This window comes from Lacerta agilis, chromosome 2 (assembly GCF_009819535.1).
Source record: "Lacerta agilis isolate rLacAgi1 chromosome 2, rLacAgi1.pri, whole genome shotgun sequence".
NCBI classification, from domain to species: domain Eukaryota; kingdom Metazoa; phylum Chordata; class Lepidosauria; order Squamata; family Lacertidae; genus Lacerta; species Lacerta agilis.
This window is the reverse complement of record NC_046313.1, coordinates 41984714-42003070: the sequence shown is the minus strand read 5'-3', so window position 1 is coordinate 42003070 and position 18357 is coordinate 41984714. Positions and strand designations below refer to the sequence as shown.

Genomic DNA, 18357 nt, shown 5'->3' with positions numbered 1-18357 from the left:
CATGCATATACACTACAAAAACAAAGTCTCATCTGCTGCCTGCCTCTTAAAATGCTCCCTGAAAATAGTAGCTAGTGGGCCCTATTTCGTTCTCTTACACCCTCTTTCTCTCACTGATTTGTTGGGGCAGAGGGGGGGAAGCAAAAATAAGGAAGAAGAAGAAGAAGAGTTTGGATTTGATATCCCGCTTTTCACTACCCGAAGGAGTCTCAAAGCGGGTAACATTCTCCTTTCCCTTCCTCCCCCACAACAAACACTCTGTGGGGTGAGTGGGGCTGAGAGACTTCAGAGAAGTGTGACTAGCCCAAGGTCACCCAGCAGCTGCATGTGGAGGAGTGGAGACGCGAACCCGGTTCCCCAGATAACGAGCCTACCGCTCTTAACCACTACACCACACTGGCTACACTACACCACACCAAGATATACGCAGCAGAGGCTTTGGTGCAGGCAAAAGGCCTCAGGTTCAATCCCTACCATCTCTGGGTAGGGCTGGGAAAGCCTCCTGCCTGAAACCTTAGAGAGCCACTGCCAGTCAGTGTGCTGTATCCAGTGCTGTGTGAATGGCATTACACTCACACAATGGGACTTCCCTTCTCTTCTTCCCCCTATCCCCAAATCTGCTCTGTAGGACCCCCAACCCTCTGGAGCATATTTTGAGGATGCCTGAGGGGATATAGGGGAGAGAAGGGGAAGTTCTGCTGCAGGAGTGGAACAGCAATGTTGCATACAACCTTCTCTCTCTCTCTCTCTCTCTCTCTCTCTCTCTCTCTCTCTCTCTCTCTCTCTCTCTGTGTGTGTGTAGATAGATAGATAGATAGATATGAAGCATTGATATCCTATCCTACACAATGTCTATCCCAGAGCAGTTTTCAGTACTACTCAAACAGAACCAAGCAACCAAATATGTGCTAGCTCAATTAAAACTAATAGCACAATTTATCATCATCATCACTGAAAGGTAAAAATTAAAGCAAAGCCCATCCATTGTTCTCCCAGCACAATGAACAAAGAACAGATTAAGGAAGGAGTGGGGCAATAAGTAACTGAATAGATAAAATTTAATGATGCCTTACTCCGTACTAGTAAATGGCAGGTACAGTGAAAGGAACATAGAAAGCTGCCTTAAAGAAGCCAGGCCATTGGTCCATCTGTCCAGTGTTGGCAGGAGTATTTGCTATCTCTGCCTGGAGATGCCAGAGAGAGAAAGTGAGACCTTCATTTAAGGCAGATGTTCCTCATGACTGTTTAATTCTCTCAGTGAAAGTCCCCTCTCACTGAAACTGTGGCAAGTGGGATGTCATTCATGAACTCGCCCTTGCCTGTTATCCATCAATGCTTTTTCATTTAGAATGGGCAGGAGGTGAGGTTGAGCAACCACATAGAGTTAGAATTTGAAAATATACATTTAAAAGCAGATATGGTTAGAAAGCATTGTAGACTTGTGCCCAGGTGTACCTGTATATTTCTTCAAAATGAGTAACACTGAAATATAGTTTCCAGGCATGTAGAGAATACTAAGCTAGCTGAGTCAATGGGCCAACTCAGCATAAGGCCATTTTTGCTGTTACAGGAGTGTCTTCCCTACTGCAGGTGTGCACAGTCATTCTCACATCCATTACCAGAATATAGACCTGCGCCAAGCACATCTCACATCCATTACCAGAATATAGACTTGCTTAAGAAACACACATCTTTACCCTAACAGGTCTAAACTGCCTGAGCCCTTGTTACTTTCTTCTGTATGTAACCTTCAGTGCACAGAGATCAACCCAAGAGAACCTGGACCATATCTAACATTTGGCAGATGAATGCAAGAGGCAAGGCCTTTTCTATCCTGGCACCTCTATTATACAATTCCCTCCATGGGGAAACCCACCTGACTCAACTATAGCTCACTTTTTTGCATGTTGAAGAACTGGACCTTTTGGAGATGTTGGTTTGCTTTTGTGACTGCTGCTATAAAGAAAGACAATGTATCATAAAAAAGAACTTCTGTGCATGAATCCCTTCAATCTTCTCTTTAAAACACCCAGGGAGGAGTGAGCTGAAGTCAATGTTACCCGTGTTCGCATTCAGAAATAGACATAGGAAAAGGGAAATGTCTAGAAAGTGGCAGAAATGGAGGGTGTCTTAGACCTACCCATAGATGTAGCATTTGTGTAAGCCATAGTTCCTCCAATGAGCTTACATCTTATCATGTCGCCTCAGAAATAAGTTCCACCACAGCCAGCCCCATAGACATAGCCAAGATTTATTTATTTATTGGGGGGCAGGCTTTAGTGCAAAAAGTGGCCATTAAAAAGGTAGAAAACAAATGAAAGCAGGGCACTTTACTTCATCACCTCATATAATCACATTCCAAAGAAATCCTTCAGAAATATTTCTTAACAATAGGGTCATTTACGTGAACAATGGTAAGAAGTACAATTGGTATAATTTTCTCAAATCCTATTTGGTTCTTTGTTAATATGACACATGAATCTGATCTTCAGTGAGCAGTTGCTAAATTTCAAACCCCAAAAGCTTGAATGCCATATTCCTCATAGCTCTGGCAAGTTTGGTCAAGTGGTGAAGTGCTGTCAAGAGGCTTTGTGGTGAGCCGCCAAACTGCATGTTGAAACCTCTGCGTTGATAGCTTAGCATTCCTGGGCTGGCTCTGCCCACCTCTATTGGCTGTTGGATCCTCCTGGATGGGAACAAGTGTATAAGAGGACTTCCTTGCTTGAACAACAATGGTGTTTTGTTTTTGAACTCTGGCAAATCCCTTTGGTTCTGACTTCTGGCTTCCTTCTCAATCCTGACTCATTTGTCCTTCTGGCTTGTTTTATGCTCCAGGTTCCCAACTACTGGTTTGTTCTATGGCTCCAGGTTCCCATCTCCCCAGGCTGTTTCCCACAGGCTAACCCTGACAGGTGCCAAAGTGACACAGTGTCATCAACACATACTGTAGCACGTATGAAGAAGATTTTTAAGCCTATGCATACATATTATTTATGCAAGTACGACCTGCTCCTGTGATTCATTCATTTCTGTTTCTGGTTAAGATTGTGCTGTAACTGACCAACTTATATGGGATTATTTTAGTTATATGCAAATTGGTATATGCTATTATATTAATGACTTGTATCAGAGCCAGACCCTTTCTTTAAATCTCACCACATTGACACTGAAGAATATACCTCATGTTGTGTAGAGTTTAGTTCAACTTACAGAACTGCCACAGAAATTTAACCAATGAAAAAAAGGCAGTTGCGCCAAGCATGGATCACAGTCTTACATTCTGTTCTACGACCTGTGCATTAGGAGCAAATTTTGTTTGCTATCCTCCAAACATTTAGATCTAACTAATAGGTTGCCATTGTGGCATGCAAACCACTTCCAAGAAGATTGTACCCATGCTGCACCATCACACACATACACATAAGTCACAGGTGAAAAGGGCAGGTGAATAACCCTGGAAGGCTGGTGACTCTGGCATAAGAAGTGATCACATCATATGTCAGACCCATGTGATTCTCGTATAATTCACACTCGTGTGGCACGAATAAGACAAAGGACCCACAACTGTGGTTGCCAAGTGGACAGCAGTGACTACAATCTCTTTTTGCCAACTATCTGCCCCTGTTAGCCCAGTGCAAACCTCCCTTACATTCTTTGTGCATCTCAGAGAAATTGGGCGTGAGGAAAAGCACCAAGTGTCATGATGGAAGCAACATGGTGGCTCTCCCATCCTTTCTGGTACTAGTAGCGAACTGTGGGTTGAGAAGGGGCTCAACCTTCTTGCCAAGATTTGGAGACACTTTGAAGCAAAGAAACAAATGCCCCTGCTTCCCAGTGCCTACAGCACACAGTGTGAGGTGAGACAATGACTCCTTTACATATGTGAGAGGGATCCGGAGGTGGTCATGGAGCAGAAGGACCATGGCTTCAGGGGAGGAATAGCTTTGCCAGTGTATGCCCACCTTTTGCTTTGTCTAAACAGTTGGATGAATGCTCCTTCAGATGAGTGGCACAGCAGGTGAGTGGCTCAGCTTTAAAAAAATAAATTTAGAAATTAAAACATTTAAAAGGTACTTGAAGCAGTACTGACATCAATGGAAGAGTCATGTCGCTTATAGTTACCAATGTTACAAGCAGTTTTAGTGGTGCCCATGGCACTAATCCAGTCCATTACAATAGAGGCTTTCAACAAGGTGGGCAGAAATCAAATTTCCCTAGGCACAAAACAGTACCATTTTGAGTTTAAGAGGTAAGCTCTGCAACTGAAACACTAACTTAAGGAAAGGCAATTATAACTCTACCTCAAAATAACACACACACACACACCATGCCCCCACAGAACTAAAAATTAATTGCATTACTTTCACAAAAGATATACAGAACTTTTGAGTACTAAAGCTGCAATTCTATGCTCAAGTGGCACTGGCTGGATATCTTTAGGATTTGGTGCAAGTTCCCTACACTAGTGGATTGTAGCAATATGCCACCACCTGGGGATCTGACACTATGGCAAAGTCAAGGATATCCTGCTGTGATGTTATGCTGAGGTATCCCAGAGGGGCTGCAGATAGAATGCACAGTGACATGTCAAGGGAGGAGCAGGCTTAGCCTGAATGCTAAAGGCCAGAATCTGTTCCCAGGCCCTGTGCAAGTCTAAAATTATGTTGACAAATGCACAGTATAATATGAATGAAAACACTTCCATTGAACTCAGTGGAGAGTCGAAACACATAGCCCCCATCACCAGTTCCCCACACCCTGATACTAACAGAGGCTATGATCCTTCCTGGCTAACTGCACTCAATCACAGCACCCCCACAGCAATATACAACCCCTTGTAGGGAGCCAATCACTCAGACGAGAGGGTATATGACCTAAGCCTCATATTCTGCACACTTAAAGTACACAGGGGGAACTTTAAAGATGATGGGCAGTTTGCGTAAACATCCTGACCTCAAAACAACGGTAGAAAGAGCAAATTACTAACACTTCTTTTCTCATGCTCCCTATACTTCACAAGGTTTAGTGGAACACTGCTTCTGACATCTACACACAAACATCCAACAGAAGCCTGAGTGCTATCCTTGGAATTGGGGATTGAGGACAAGGTAAACACAGACTGAATCCATGCTTTGAATTATGACTGTTGCAACTGTTTCCTATGAAAGATACTCCCTCCCACAAAAGGCTCGCCTGGCACCTACATTCATGTATTTTAGATCTTTAACAATGAAAAGCAAATCTAGAATGGTAATATAACAAAACTACAATTTTCTGCTGATTATGTTTGTGTTTTAACACCATTTTTTATTTAAAAAAATCTACCTAACACTGTGCAGACATGCTGTGAAGTTTCAAAGTGGCTGCATATGGCTTCCTCATTTGCCAACTACAGCGTCAACATAGGAGGTCAACAAGGTGACAGGATCAGGGAGAACAATTTTCATATACATCTGTGCTGTATAAAACATATTGTTTGTTTTGTTTTGCTAAAGCATATTTCAAAACACCATGGGGAAGGAATGCTAGCAATCCTTTAGATTTGCACAGTATTGTTTTTATATGTAGTTAATGTATGTTATTTGTATGTTTTAAGTAAATTTTTTAATAAATATTATTATTTTTAAAATAGATTTGTACAGTTTCATTTCCCCCATGAGCAAAATTGATGGTGGCTTCAGTGTGAGGCCTACAGTTCTCAGATATGGTGGATTTCAGATTTGTTTGGGTCAAAAACAGGGTTCCTTCTAGATGTTGTTGACCTCCCATGATCCCTGGCCAGCATGGGCAATGGTATGGTTGGCAGGAGTTCTAGTATACAAACATCTGGCCATTACATTGACTACCTCTATCAGAAGGACAGATGGAATAAGTCTGAAATGTCTGCAGAAACAGCCATCACACCTTCATTTCATTAATATGTTTCAGTAACAGGCAAGATGGAACTCTTGAGCTCACCCTCCTGTGTTTCCAAACATAGAAAAGGGGAGGAAAAAAAGAGGGGAAGGAGGGGGGAAACAGCACTAGTCATCCTAAAGGAAACAAACGCAGGCACCCAAACCAAAAGCTAGACCACAGCAGGGGTGCCAACTTGAATAAAATATTGTGGGGGCGCAGGTAAGCCCTGTCCCACATGATTGATCACATAATGCACTACACACACATCATTTGACTGGGAATACCCATCAACTGTGTGGGGACCCAGCCCCCTCTAATGTTTTATTGTGGTGGCCAAAGCTTCCATGACCCCTAGGAGCTGTCTCCTATGGACCACAGTGTTGATTTAAGGCCCTGGTACCTGAATATCCCTGCTTGAAATATAATACTTTAGGAAACCAAACACAAGATTACAAACACTTCTTGTTTTTACAAAGACATAAGTTGCCCTCCACCAAATCTGTCCCATTGTTGAATTTATTACTAATGTTCCCATTTCTATTTCAGATTTCCCCACGTTTTAAGAGGATGCAAATGAGCAAAGTAAAGCAAGACTTGTTAAGCATGTTATTTTTAAGGCTAATAACATAGGCAAGACTGCACTCCCCACCTTCCCCTATCTAGAAGTTGAAATGAAATAAATTTTAGTACTGGAGCAGCAGGTTGTGAGCTTGGCCATTTCTCCAAGCATCACGCTGGTTCTGTTCTTCAATATGGCAGGTAAAGGGGAAGGGAAGCCAGCCAGAGAAGAACGTAAAGCATTGCCTCTGCTCTCCTGTTTGCCAAATATTATAACAAAGGGGAGGGGGCGCCTCTCTGCCCTCATGCACCTACGGAAATCGAGCTTGTGTCACTACCACGGAAAGCAGTCGGGGGCATGAATGGCTGAGCAGTTGGCAATGCTTTGCTACTTTGGGATGCAAACCTGCTATAAAACGCACAGTACACAAAATCTCAAAACGCCTCGTTCAGCAGCCCCGTGCTTATGCACCTCAGGAACCATCGTTTCCTATTCCATCCCCCACAGCATCCTTTCTCTACAACCTATTTTCTTACGTGCCCTGACGTTCAGTGCACAGAAAATACACACACATATGCATATGTAATCACACAGCCCGCATGTATAGTGCAGCTGACGGCGCCCCTGCGAAAGCGATACACCCATTGCAACGTCAGTGTAAATATTTGCCGAAGAGCGATAAACTGTCAACGGGCGAGAGGGAGATGCTGGCTTCTGCATGCCATCACTCCCAGCTCCGGGGAACGGGAAGCCTTGCCAAGCAGCGACAGCAATTTTTTTTTTGGCGAGTGTGGGGGTCTGTGGGGTCTGTGAGTCGCCCTTCGGCCCAGCAGGGGGATGGGGAACCACGCCAGCGCAGAGTAATGCCAAAAAGCCGAACCACTCAGCCCCGCCGCTATGGCTGCCCATTCGAGAAGCGGCTCCTGCTATCCTCCCCATCAGGCTCTCCCGTGCCATTCCTTGCGCGGAAGCAGCCGATAAACTGCAGGGAGGGAGGGGGAACCTTCATGGGAATGACGCCTCTCTCCCCACCCCAGATCTCACCGAACCCCCCCCCCCCCGCTTAAATCCACGCTGAGGGCCCTGGATTCCCAGCGCAGCAAAACCGAAAAGGAATATGTTCATCGTGGTGGCTGGGGAATGGATCTAGGAAGAGGGAGGGGGGCAAGGGAAAACGTAGGGGTTCCTCTGCAGCCCTGTGCATTTATAATCGGCATCTTCTTCCCCCCCCTCCCCCTCCATCACCCCACCCCCCACCCCAACAGCCTACCCCCAACCCTTAGTAGCAAACAGAAAGCACATCTTACCCCTGGATGAGGGAGAAGAGCAGCAGTGCCCGCACCATCGTTTTGATAGGAGACGCTGCATCCAGCAGTGAAAGGCTGCCTTGGCTGGGCGGATTTCGAGGACTCATCCTCTCCCTCTTTCTCCCTCTCCCCTTCTCTCTCTCTCTCTCTCTCTCTCTCTCTCTCTCTCTTTCCCTTTCCCCCTCTCCCCCCCTGAACCCCACACACTTTCCCGCCCCCTTTTTCCTCTCGGTTGCCGACGGATCCGTCCCCTTCTTTATTTAGTGATCTGTAGGGGTGGGGGTGATGGCGAGGCCCCCCTCCCTCCTGTTACCAGGTCCCGCCAGTAGGATGATACATTGCGCTCGCTCGCTCGCTCGCTCTCGCTCTTTCCCAGCTGCTGAATTAATATTCGGTGATTTGCGATCGGGGGAGGGTGGGGGGGGGGAAGAGAGATATAAAAATCAGATCCTCGCGAACCCCTTGGCGGATAAAAATCGGGGAGGGTGCCCTCCACGGATACAAGCATCTGCTACGGCTAGCGCAACAGCAGCAGCTTCCAAATTTAGAGAATTGGGAGAAAGGGGTCGGGGTGAGGGGGGGAGGGAAGGGAGGCGAGGATCACACGTACACACACTACTGGAACAGGCAAAGGGGGAGGAAGGAGAAGAAGAACCCCACACAATCCATCACAGAGAGGGGGCTGGGGAGATGCGCATGGGGGGGGGGCAGAGGAAGGATTGCGCGCAGTGGGAGGGGGCGCGAAAGCGCAAGAAAAGCTTCTGCCTCAATGCAGATTAAGTCGGAGGTCAAAGTGGAAACGACGCATACGGGGCTGGTGCGGATACTGCTGCTGCAGCGGAGATCAACACATGCGTGGTGCCAAGCGAGCTTTCTTTCTTTCTCCTCCTAAATCCCTTTGGTTGCACGTGCGCGAGGCTGCATCTGGGAGCCGCGAGAGAGTTGCAACCGCGATTCCCAAAGCCAGCACCTTTACCCGCTTCTGCTGACCACCTTCGGTTGGAAGAGGAGAGAGGGCCGAATTGCCAAGCAAAGACACGCACAGCCTGCTACTAAGCATTCTATTGCAAGAAGGAAGGATGGATGGTGCTGATGGTGGCGGTTGCTAAGCAACCCGGGCACTTGGGGAGAGGAGGCAAGCATTGGGAAGGGGATCAGGCAATAAGTGGTGGGGTGGGGGTTTCGGGTGCAGGGCCGAGCCAGCGAGAAACGGTTGACCCAGGGATCTCATCTTCCCCATCCTTCTAATCGACAGCATCTTAAAAAATCACTCAAATGGTGTGTTCTGAAATAATGACACGGAACAGGAGCTTTGCGAAGTTGAGGGAACAGGGTCGCCTGCCCCAGGTAACGCAAAGACAGGACTCCAGGGAAGAAGAAGAAGAAGAAGAAGAAGAAGAAGAGATTTGTGATCTAGTCACATGGTTTCAGACAGGGTCAAACTATGGGATGCTTTCTTCGCAGTTTAGATGAAAAGGGCATGGCTGGGCATGAAGGTGGGGAGATGGGCATGAAGGTGGGAAGGTTGGAAGATGGGCATGAAGGCTGGGCATGAAGGTGGGAAGATGCCAACTTGATGATAGGCTTGGTAAGAGCAGCTGGCCAAGTAGGGTGGCATTTGTTGGCGCTTGCAGCCTGACACAGTGAAGCACATTCAGATATTGGATGCTGGTGGTGGTCCAGAAGAAAATAAGAAACTGAATTCTGGCCAGCCACTCGTGATTGGGCAGGAAGGTGTTGTTGTTGTTGTTGTTGTTGTTGTTGCACTACAGCTTCAGAGCTAACTCCTCCTTGTAAAATAGGAAGAATATAAAGAAATTTGAATGTTAATAGTAATGTGCTTAAATGCTAATTAACTCTAGAAAGCCTCACCTCAAAAAGGCAATGGAAGAGTTGGGCAAGGTTCAGAAAAATGCAACCCAAATGATCCAGGGGATGGAGGAAAGGTGGCAGGATTTGGGGACTTTTTAGTTAAGATAAAAAGTGAGTAAGAGGTGACATGGTAGAAATTTATAAAATTATGCAAGGCATGAAGAAAGTGGATTGAGAAAAGCTTTCCTGCCTTTTCTCCTCTCAGCACTAAAACTTGTGGAATGTTGGAAGATTCAGGACAGATAAGAGAAAGCACTTTAAGAGGGCATAGTTGAGCAATGGAACTCCCACAGAAGGCAGTGATAGCCACCAACATTGAAAGAGGATGAGACAAATTCATGGAGAATAAGCCTATCGATGGCTACTCTCCATGACAGCTATGGGCAGTAAGCTTTTGAATACAGTACCAGTTACAGGTAGGTAGCCGTGTTGGTCTGCCATAGTAAATAATAATAATAATAATAATAATAAAAAATCCTTCTAGTAGCACCTTAGAGACCAACTAAGTTTGTTCTTGGTATGACCTTTCTTGTGCATGCACTCTTCTTCAGATACACTGAAACAGAAACAAAATAGAAAATTCCTTCCAGTAGCACCTTAGAGACCAACTTAGTTTGTTCTTGGTATGAGCTTTCGTGTGCATGCACACTTCTTCAGATACATGCATGCACACGAAAGCTCATACCAAGAACAAACTAAGTTGGTCTCTAAGGTGCTACTGGAAAGAATTTTCTATTTTGTTTCAACTATGGCAGACCAACACGGCTACCCACCTGTAACTAAAACAAAAGTCATCAGACCCTTAAACATAGTGAGGGAGTGGGGAGGGGCATTGCTCAGAAGGGTGGTGGGAATGGGTGATTGGCTGATGGGTGTGGAAAACCTGTTGACGACTGTTAATGACTGCAATTGGTCTTACTGGAAAAAGCAAGGGGTGAGATGGCTAAAGATAGCTTTGTCATGTATAATGAGATAAGAATCCAATGTCTTTGTTCAGACCAGGTCTCTCCGTGGTTTTAAATTTGGTAATTAGTTGCAATTCAGCAAATTCTCTTTCCAGTCTATTTCTGAAATTCCTTTGTAGTAAGACAGCTACTTTGAGATCTTGTATAGAATGTCCTGGGAGACTGAAATGTTCTCCTACTTGTTTCTCTGTCTTGTGATTCCTGATATCAGATATATGTCAATTTATCCTTTGGCGTAAGGTTTGGCCTGTTTGTCCAATAGAGAGAGCTGAAGGGCATTGTTGGCAATTTGATGGCATACACAATATTAGAAGATGAGCAATTAAATAGTCCTGAGATGGTATGTTTGATGTTGTTGGGGCCAGTAATGGTGTTGTCCGGGTGTATGTGGCAGCAAAGTTAGCATCAAACTTTGCTGAGAAAGCTATCTTTCACCATCTCACCCCTTGATTTTTCCTGTAAGACCAATTGCAGTCATTAACAGTCATCAACAGGTTTTCCGCACCTATCAACCAATCACCCGTTCCCACAACCCTTCTGAGTAATACCCCTCCCCACTCTCTCACTATATATAAGGGTCTGGTGACTTCTGTTTCAGTGAATCTGAAGAAGTGTGCATGCACACGAAAGCACATACCAACAACAAACTTAGTTGGTCTCTAAGGTGCTACTGGAAGGATTTTTTTTTTTTTTTTTTTTTTTGAATACCAGTTCTGGAAACTTACAGGAGGAGAAACATCTCACACAACCATCTGGCTGGCCACTGTGAGAACAGGATGTTGCACTAGATGGGCCACCAGCCTGACCCAGCAGGCTCTTCTTACATCTGTATGTTCTTAAAGCTGCAAATTTACCTTCATGCAGCAAGGAAGAATTTTCCAGGGTACCTCTGCAATGCCTGCTAGTACAGTTACCAAACCAATAGCATGCTAGGTATTCTGTAGAACATACAAGTGATATTCTTCATTCCTAAGTAGTATTACATATACTCCAACTTAAATATTACCCCAATGTTATATTCTGTAGAGGTGAACTAAGAATTAAATCCTTTGACTCACAAACAAAAAAGGAAGAGGGAAAACAAAATGAGAAGATGGTGCTAGAAAAAGTAATAGGGAGGCAAAGTTGGTCATTCAGTGGTATACAAGCTGCATTTGGCCAGTATAGGCTTCCTCTAGACAGTCAGTTTCTCATGGAAATGATTGAAGTATATGCCAGAAAATTTAGGTTTACACATTTAGAACCCTAGTGCAACAAATTCAGTTTTAAAGAGCAAAAGCCTTCCTGCAATTAAGAAAGTAATGGGGAAATTGCAATGAAAAGTGTGGGGTGACTGAATAAATAATGGAATAATAAATAATCAGGATATATGCTTAGGAAAAAAGGTCATATGAAAGAGGTCATTGGGAACAGCCTTTGCCAACTCTCTGGGGATCAACAGGATCCAGCCACCCTGGAAAACCAACCTGCCCCAACAACTTGCCTGAAGGTGAACCAAAAGGATTTCACTTTGCACTGCTCTAGGGTGTGTTCCCCTTTCACAAGGGGGATCAGCAAGCTCAGGTGGCAATTGAAAAAAAGAGTCCTATCGCCAATCCATTTGACTTCAGGGTGGGGAAAGGAGAGGTCCAGGCAGATGTGTATTAGAGCTTTTAGTGCTACTGAGGCATTGTTTTCCCTCAATTATCTGGAAGTAGAATTAAACCAGTGGCCCCTGATCACTCTTAACGTAATGCTATATTAACTAGCAATGCCCTTCCCCGTGGCCAAGATCTTTCTACAATGTCTACTACCAAGTAAGTTTCATTTAGCAAAGGTTCTTCCAAAGGCTAATTGAAATCTTCCAGTTTGCAAGTTTAGCCAGTTTTATTGCTTCCCCAGTCAGAGAGGCTGGGAAATTAGTACCAAATTGCACTATTTCACTATAATGGAAGGGAAAGAGGGGTGGGAATAATAGACAGCAACAAGTAATTTAATACCACCCCATGAGGGCCCAAACCTGACTAAATCAGGAACCATTTAGGAGCAATTCAGCACTGATTTCCTACCTGTGCAGACCAGGAAAGCAATGAATGAATTGATTTATTTCAGAAACTGACCAGAGTGAGAAAAGCAATGAAATGGACTGAAGCTGCAAAGTAGGACTAGCTTCTCTTAAAAAGCCTTAATAGCACTGTTAACACTGGACAGACATTTGCTACAATTCTGTTATATTACAAAGCAGGATGGGGGTCCTAGCAAAACACAGGAGAACACAGAAAACACTGACATCAAGTAGTTTGACATGACATTGGTCACTTCCAGATTTCAGCCCTTTTTCGTAGATCTCTCCCCCATTCAGGGACATGTTTGTTTATGTCCCTGATGCAACAAAGTGCACCTCCATAATCTCCTCTCCCCCTTCAAAGAAAGTGGATAGATTGCAATAAATAGCAGCAGCAGCACTACAACAGCCTTGCACAAAAATACACTTTTTAAAAAATCAACTTTGTGTAGCATGAGAAATTATGGAGAAGCGCACCAGAAAGTGTGGGGTGACAGACCCTTGATTGCAATAACACGCAATCTCTATGCAAATTTTGTACAAAGAAGTGAGGGCAAATGTTCCAGAAGTCGGCCATCTGCAACTAGTCATTGTGTGTATTCTCAGTGAAATGTACCGTAAGTGAACAAGGGTTGGCAGTTCCAGAGAAAAAGGCAAGCGAGGAAACAACCTAGACTGGCAAGCAAGGAAACTACTAAGGAAGGTATACTTTTGCTCTGGACTGCAAGCTATTTCCTTCTCAAACTACTCCCTATTTCCATAAGAGGCCATGAACTGGCTTCGTAATGAATGAAGGCAACAGACCTCTCTTTTATTACTCAGCCAATCTCTGACAAGATTAGTGGTCCTCAGTAACTATCCTATGGTGTAGCACAGGCATGTCCAACAGGTAGATCGTGATCTACTGGTAGATCACTGGACATCTGTGGTAGATGACTGGTAGATCAGTGGCTCCCCCCAAAGAAGCTAAAAAACTTTGGCTCCCCTAAAAAAACTCAACATCTTTGCCCTCCACCCCTAAAATGACCTGACCCACCAAAAACAGGGCTTTCCTTCCTAACACAAGCTCAATGTCACTTTCCTCCTCCCTAAAAAAGCTCAACAACTTGTACGTGAACCCCCCAAAAACAGGGCTTTCCTTCCTAAAAAAAAGCTCAACAACTTTGACCTGAACCCCCCAAAAGGGGGTAGATCACTGCCAGTTTTTAACTCTGTGAGTAGATCGCAGTCTCTTGGAAGTTGGCCACCCCTGGTGTAGCACATCAGTGGTTAGAGCATCTGCTTTGCATGCAAAAGGTTCCAGATCCTGTCCCTGGCATATCGAGGTAGGACTGGGAATGTACCTTGTCTGAAACCCTGGAGAGCCAGTGTCAACCAGTGAGGACAGTAGTGAGATGGATAGACCAATGAACTAACTCCGTATGAGTCAGCTTCCTGTGTTCTTATATTCTTGCCAGTTCCTCAAGGTTTAAAACTTCACCCTCAGGATACAGGCAGCATTATGGGGCAAGGTAGCCAGGTTTTCAAGGATGCCTTCATAACATACCATCCAGCTAGCAAAGCATCATGAGTAGTAATGACAGTGCAGGTGTCCATAGGTGGAAGTGCAGTTACTGAACAAGCAAATAGAAATCTGCATTTTTCAACCTAGAGCTGCATGACAGATCCTTTTTTCCCCAGAGCAAGTGCTACCTAATCTTAGCCCACTTCCAACCCCCCCCCCCGTTGCTCTTACTATCTCTGGGACTGAAGCAAATGCTTGACTCACAGGGGCTATTAGCTCCACCCAAGGCATGATGGAGAACAGCAACAACCGGGAAAAGATAGACATATTATTGTACAAGGACAGGAAGAAACAACACGGACAGAATTATTGCCACACGCAGGAAGGACAAGGCTATAGCTTGAATGTTTCACCTGTAGATTTATAAATCATGTAATGTGTCGATATGAATGGAAGTTGTAAATATTGCAGTTGTTGTATAAGGGATTGTTATTTTGACTGGAGAGTAATTGAAATTAATAAGATTTTGAAATGCAGAAATAAAGTAAATCATCAAACCATAAATTCTAGCATGCAGGGGGCCACATAAATGATATAATTTGGCATCTGAATGATTGGTGTTAATAATTGTATTATAATTTGCCATTGTTATAATGAGGCTATTGTTGGGTTATTGTAATTGAAAACTAATAAAAAATATTATTGACAGACAGGGGTTGTGTTTTGCCACTGAAATGTCTTTTGGGATTTGTTGTTCCCCTCCATACTCATACATCATATGCCCCAGCGACTAAACCAAATAGCTATTTAGGTTGGTAGGTCTCCCATCCCCAGTGTTCCACACATTCTGTAGCCTCATTGTGTCACTTCCCAAGTCCAGACAATCCCAGGTACTCCTTTTTTCCCCTGCTTAAAAAATAAAAATAAAAATTATATTAATGTGTCCTAGCAACCAAACACATTGACCTGAGGAATATGCAGATTCTGTTTTAAAACTCTCTACAATCAAGTAATCAAAACTCTTTGAACAGTCTTCTTTGCTTCATTGTTTCCTTGAAAAAAATGTTTAAATGCTTTTAAAAACCATGCAGTTAGGATATTCTTTGAACTACCTGACAAGTATTTCTCATTGCATTTAATTAAAAAAAATAACCTAAAGAATTAAATCCACATAGATTTGTAGTTATGTTGAATGTTCCTATCATCTGTTCCTATCATTTAAAAAAAAATGAAAATGAGGAGAAGCAAATGTATAGTTCTCAAAGGCTAGCTATGATCAAGAGACTCTTCTTTCCATCTCTTCATGGGAGATGATTCTATATCTGATATTTGTTAAGTAGTTCCTGGATTATACTGTATCTGTTAGCACTACAACATCTGGACACCCCAGTGATGATGATGCCATGTGGTGGTGGATTAATTCTTCTTCAGGGTGGAAATCTGCAGTTTCTTCCTACGGCTACATGTTTAATTCCACAGGACCTGAATGGCATAATATACTGCAAACCGAGGGTGTGGTCCTGTTGAAATTCCTGTTGAAATGTAACCTTCACATTAGACAACAGTGGATGATAATATTTGTGATCTGATTAGCAATTTATTAAACAATGATTAATATGTTTGTTCTAATGCTGACCTTTAGAGAAGTTTGCAAAAAAAAAAGTCTATCCTTGGCAGAATAAAATGGGCTTATACCTGTATTTGACTTTTAAAAACCAGGTAATTTTTATGTGCAGACGTTAGTGAAGTATTGCTTATTCTGCCTGCTTGTATTTTTGAAGTGCAGATTATTGGCTCTTTAAAGGACTGCTGTAGTCTCTGCAGCTGTCTTTGCTTTTTCACCCCCTTCCTTTCCCTAGATGCTTAATCTAGCACTGGACAGCTATCATTTCAAGCTCTCTTGCTGTTCACAGGCCAGCAATCTGCTCCCTGAGCCTCCTTACACACTGATGCTGTGCAGCAGAAATGGCATCCTTTAATTTTCTGCTTTCAGACTCCAGGTACATTTGCAGTTTTGAATCTATACTTTTCCAATGACTTAGCTAGCTCCAAGGACCAGTTCATGCAACCATTTATGAGTCATAAAAGTCATCACAAAGTTGCATGGTAAAGGGGCCTTATTTTTTACGGCTAAGTTTTTTAAAACAACAACAACAACAACAAACCCACACTGTGAGTAGTTGGAGCTTAGAGGTAGCTCTGCTCTAGCAATCTGAACCATTTTAGCAGATCAGTCTGTCCCAATCGTAAAGTGGTTTTGCAATGATCTGGATGGAATCCTGTACATTATCGCTATAATGTCTATTTGCGAGCAACCTCCAGAGCAATTTGAAGCGATGCTCTTTGGAATCTACTCAATTATTAATAGAAAAGTGAAACATCTCCATGTGGGACCTATCAAAGTTTTGGGCTAACGTTTAAATAAAAGGTTCTGGTGGGAACTCTCAAAGCCATTTTGTCCTGATTGGACTGATCTCTCCAAGTCTTCCTTCTCAGACACAATGGCGCCTTTTGATCCAAGATATTTATGAGGGGGGGACACAAAATGGAGGTGGCATAAGCACCTGCTCAATACACTTTGCTGCCTAAGGTTCAACAAGGTGGTCTCCACTCCCATGGGTAGAAGCTGACTAGACTGGCAGCAACTGAATATTATTTCAGTAGCAACAACAGCACAGTGTACTTCACAATACTTGAGGAGAGGAGGCTAGCTTAGAGGTTACTGTGCAATCTGTGGGGCACATACAGCTCTCCTATCCAGCACTTCAACACCACTTCCCACACCCTCCCTAATGGCCATGGGTGGGAAAGTACTCACTTGCAACCAGGGGTGCCAACTTGAATAAAATAGGGGGGCAGGTAAGCACCACCCTGCATAATCGATCACAAGACATCATGCACACACACCATCTGAATGGCAATGCCCACCAACTTTTTTTTGGGGGGGGGGGGGGCTGGCCAATATTTTATTGAGACCGAAGGGACCTCAGCCCATAGGAGTTGGCTCCTATGCTTGCAACACAGACCAACAGATTGCTTGACAGGGTTTTTTCTTAGACAGGAGGTATGGTAATCTTAAGACACGGGTGGCGCTGTGGGTTAAACCACAGAGCCTAGGGCTTGCTGATCAGAAGGTCGGCGGTTCGAATCCCCCGCGATGCTGCCTTCTCTTTTGCTTGCCTTTGTCACCCTGGTGCTTTAAATATAGGGTGAGGATGTGACTCAGAGTTTCAAATGAGATACATTGCTGGTCCTATCTAGGGGTTGAAATTCAGACCTTCTGCATGCAAAGCATATACTGTCACTAAGGCCCTTCATGCCTTCCTTAATCCTTCTTCAAGGCATTACAGTCTTGGCTTCCAAGTCTGGCCCTTACTAATTCCTTTTCTCTATGCATTTACATTTGTGATATTAAATTCCAGTGCCGTCCATTGTTAGTACTCAGGAAAACACTTTCCATATATAAATAAGAATAACAGAAGATCATCTGTGTGTGTGTGTGTGTATATATATATATATATATATATATATATATATACACACACACACACACAGAGAGAGAGAGAGAGAGAGAAGATCATCTGTGTGTGTGTGTGTGTGTGTGTGTGTGTGTGTATCTAATTTCAGTTGGTTGGCTCCAAAGGTGGTTTTTCCAGCTTCCTTCAACAGAAGGAGCTTTCTTGGAGAAACACTCCTCCTGCTGCAATGAAGGGTATCCTTGGCTCCAACTCTTTATTTTTGTTAATTTTCTTCAAATACTTTTTTTTTAGTTGCTCTGTTTGAGTTTAGAAACATCTTCACCCCCTTTTTCTTCTCTCTGCTTGCCTCTTTTTCAAATGCTGCCAAATGCCTGCTAGCACTTTTTAAAAGCTGAAGTGGTTTCCGAAAGATTTGTTGTTGTCGCTGCTGCAAATATTATCCCTAATTTTAGTACTGCTATCATTGTCAAATTAAAATTAGAGAACATGCCTCATTATCCGTAAATAAAGGCAGCGTGATCTGTGGAGGGCACTTCCTCCCCCAGCCTTTCTAATTCAAACCTTGGGAGCACAAAGGAAGGACACAGAAGTTATTCTAAAGGTCCTCCTCACCTACAGCATGTGTCAGAGTAAATTGTTGGAAAGTACTTTAAGAAAAAAAAATCCAATCTAAGCAAGGTGAGAGGAGACAGAAATCGTTATTCTAGTTGTTGAAGTGAAATCTGTGAG

At 43.7% G+C, this 18357-nt stretch overlaps 1 protein-coding gene across 2 annotated transcripts in view; it reads right to left on the bottom strand.

Annotated features, from left to right (window-relative positions):
• The window catches only part of GABRG2 (gamma-aminobutyric acid type A receptor subunit gamma2), a 61930-nt gene extending 54000 nt beyond the window's left edge, over positions 1–7930 (bottom strand). For both annotated transcript variants that reach the window (XM_033139816.1, XM_033139817.1), the window contains exon 1: positions 7765–7930. In XM_033139816.1, coding sequence (XP_032995707.1) covers positions 7765–7871 — 107 coding nt within the window. In that variant the 5' untranslated portion in view covers positions 7872–7930. The remainder of the gene's footprint in view (positions 1–7764) is intronic.
• Between the last annotated feature and the right edge of the window lie 10427 nt (positions 7931–18357).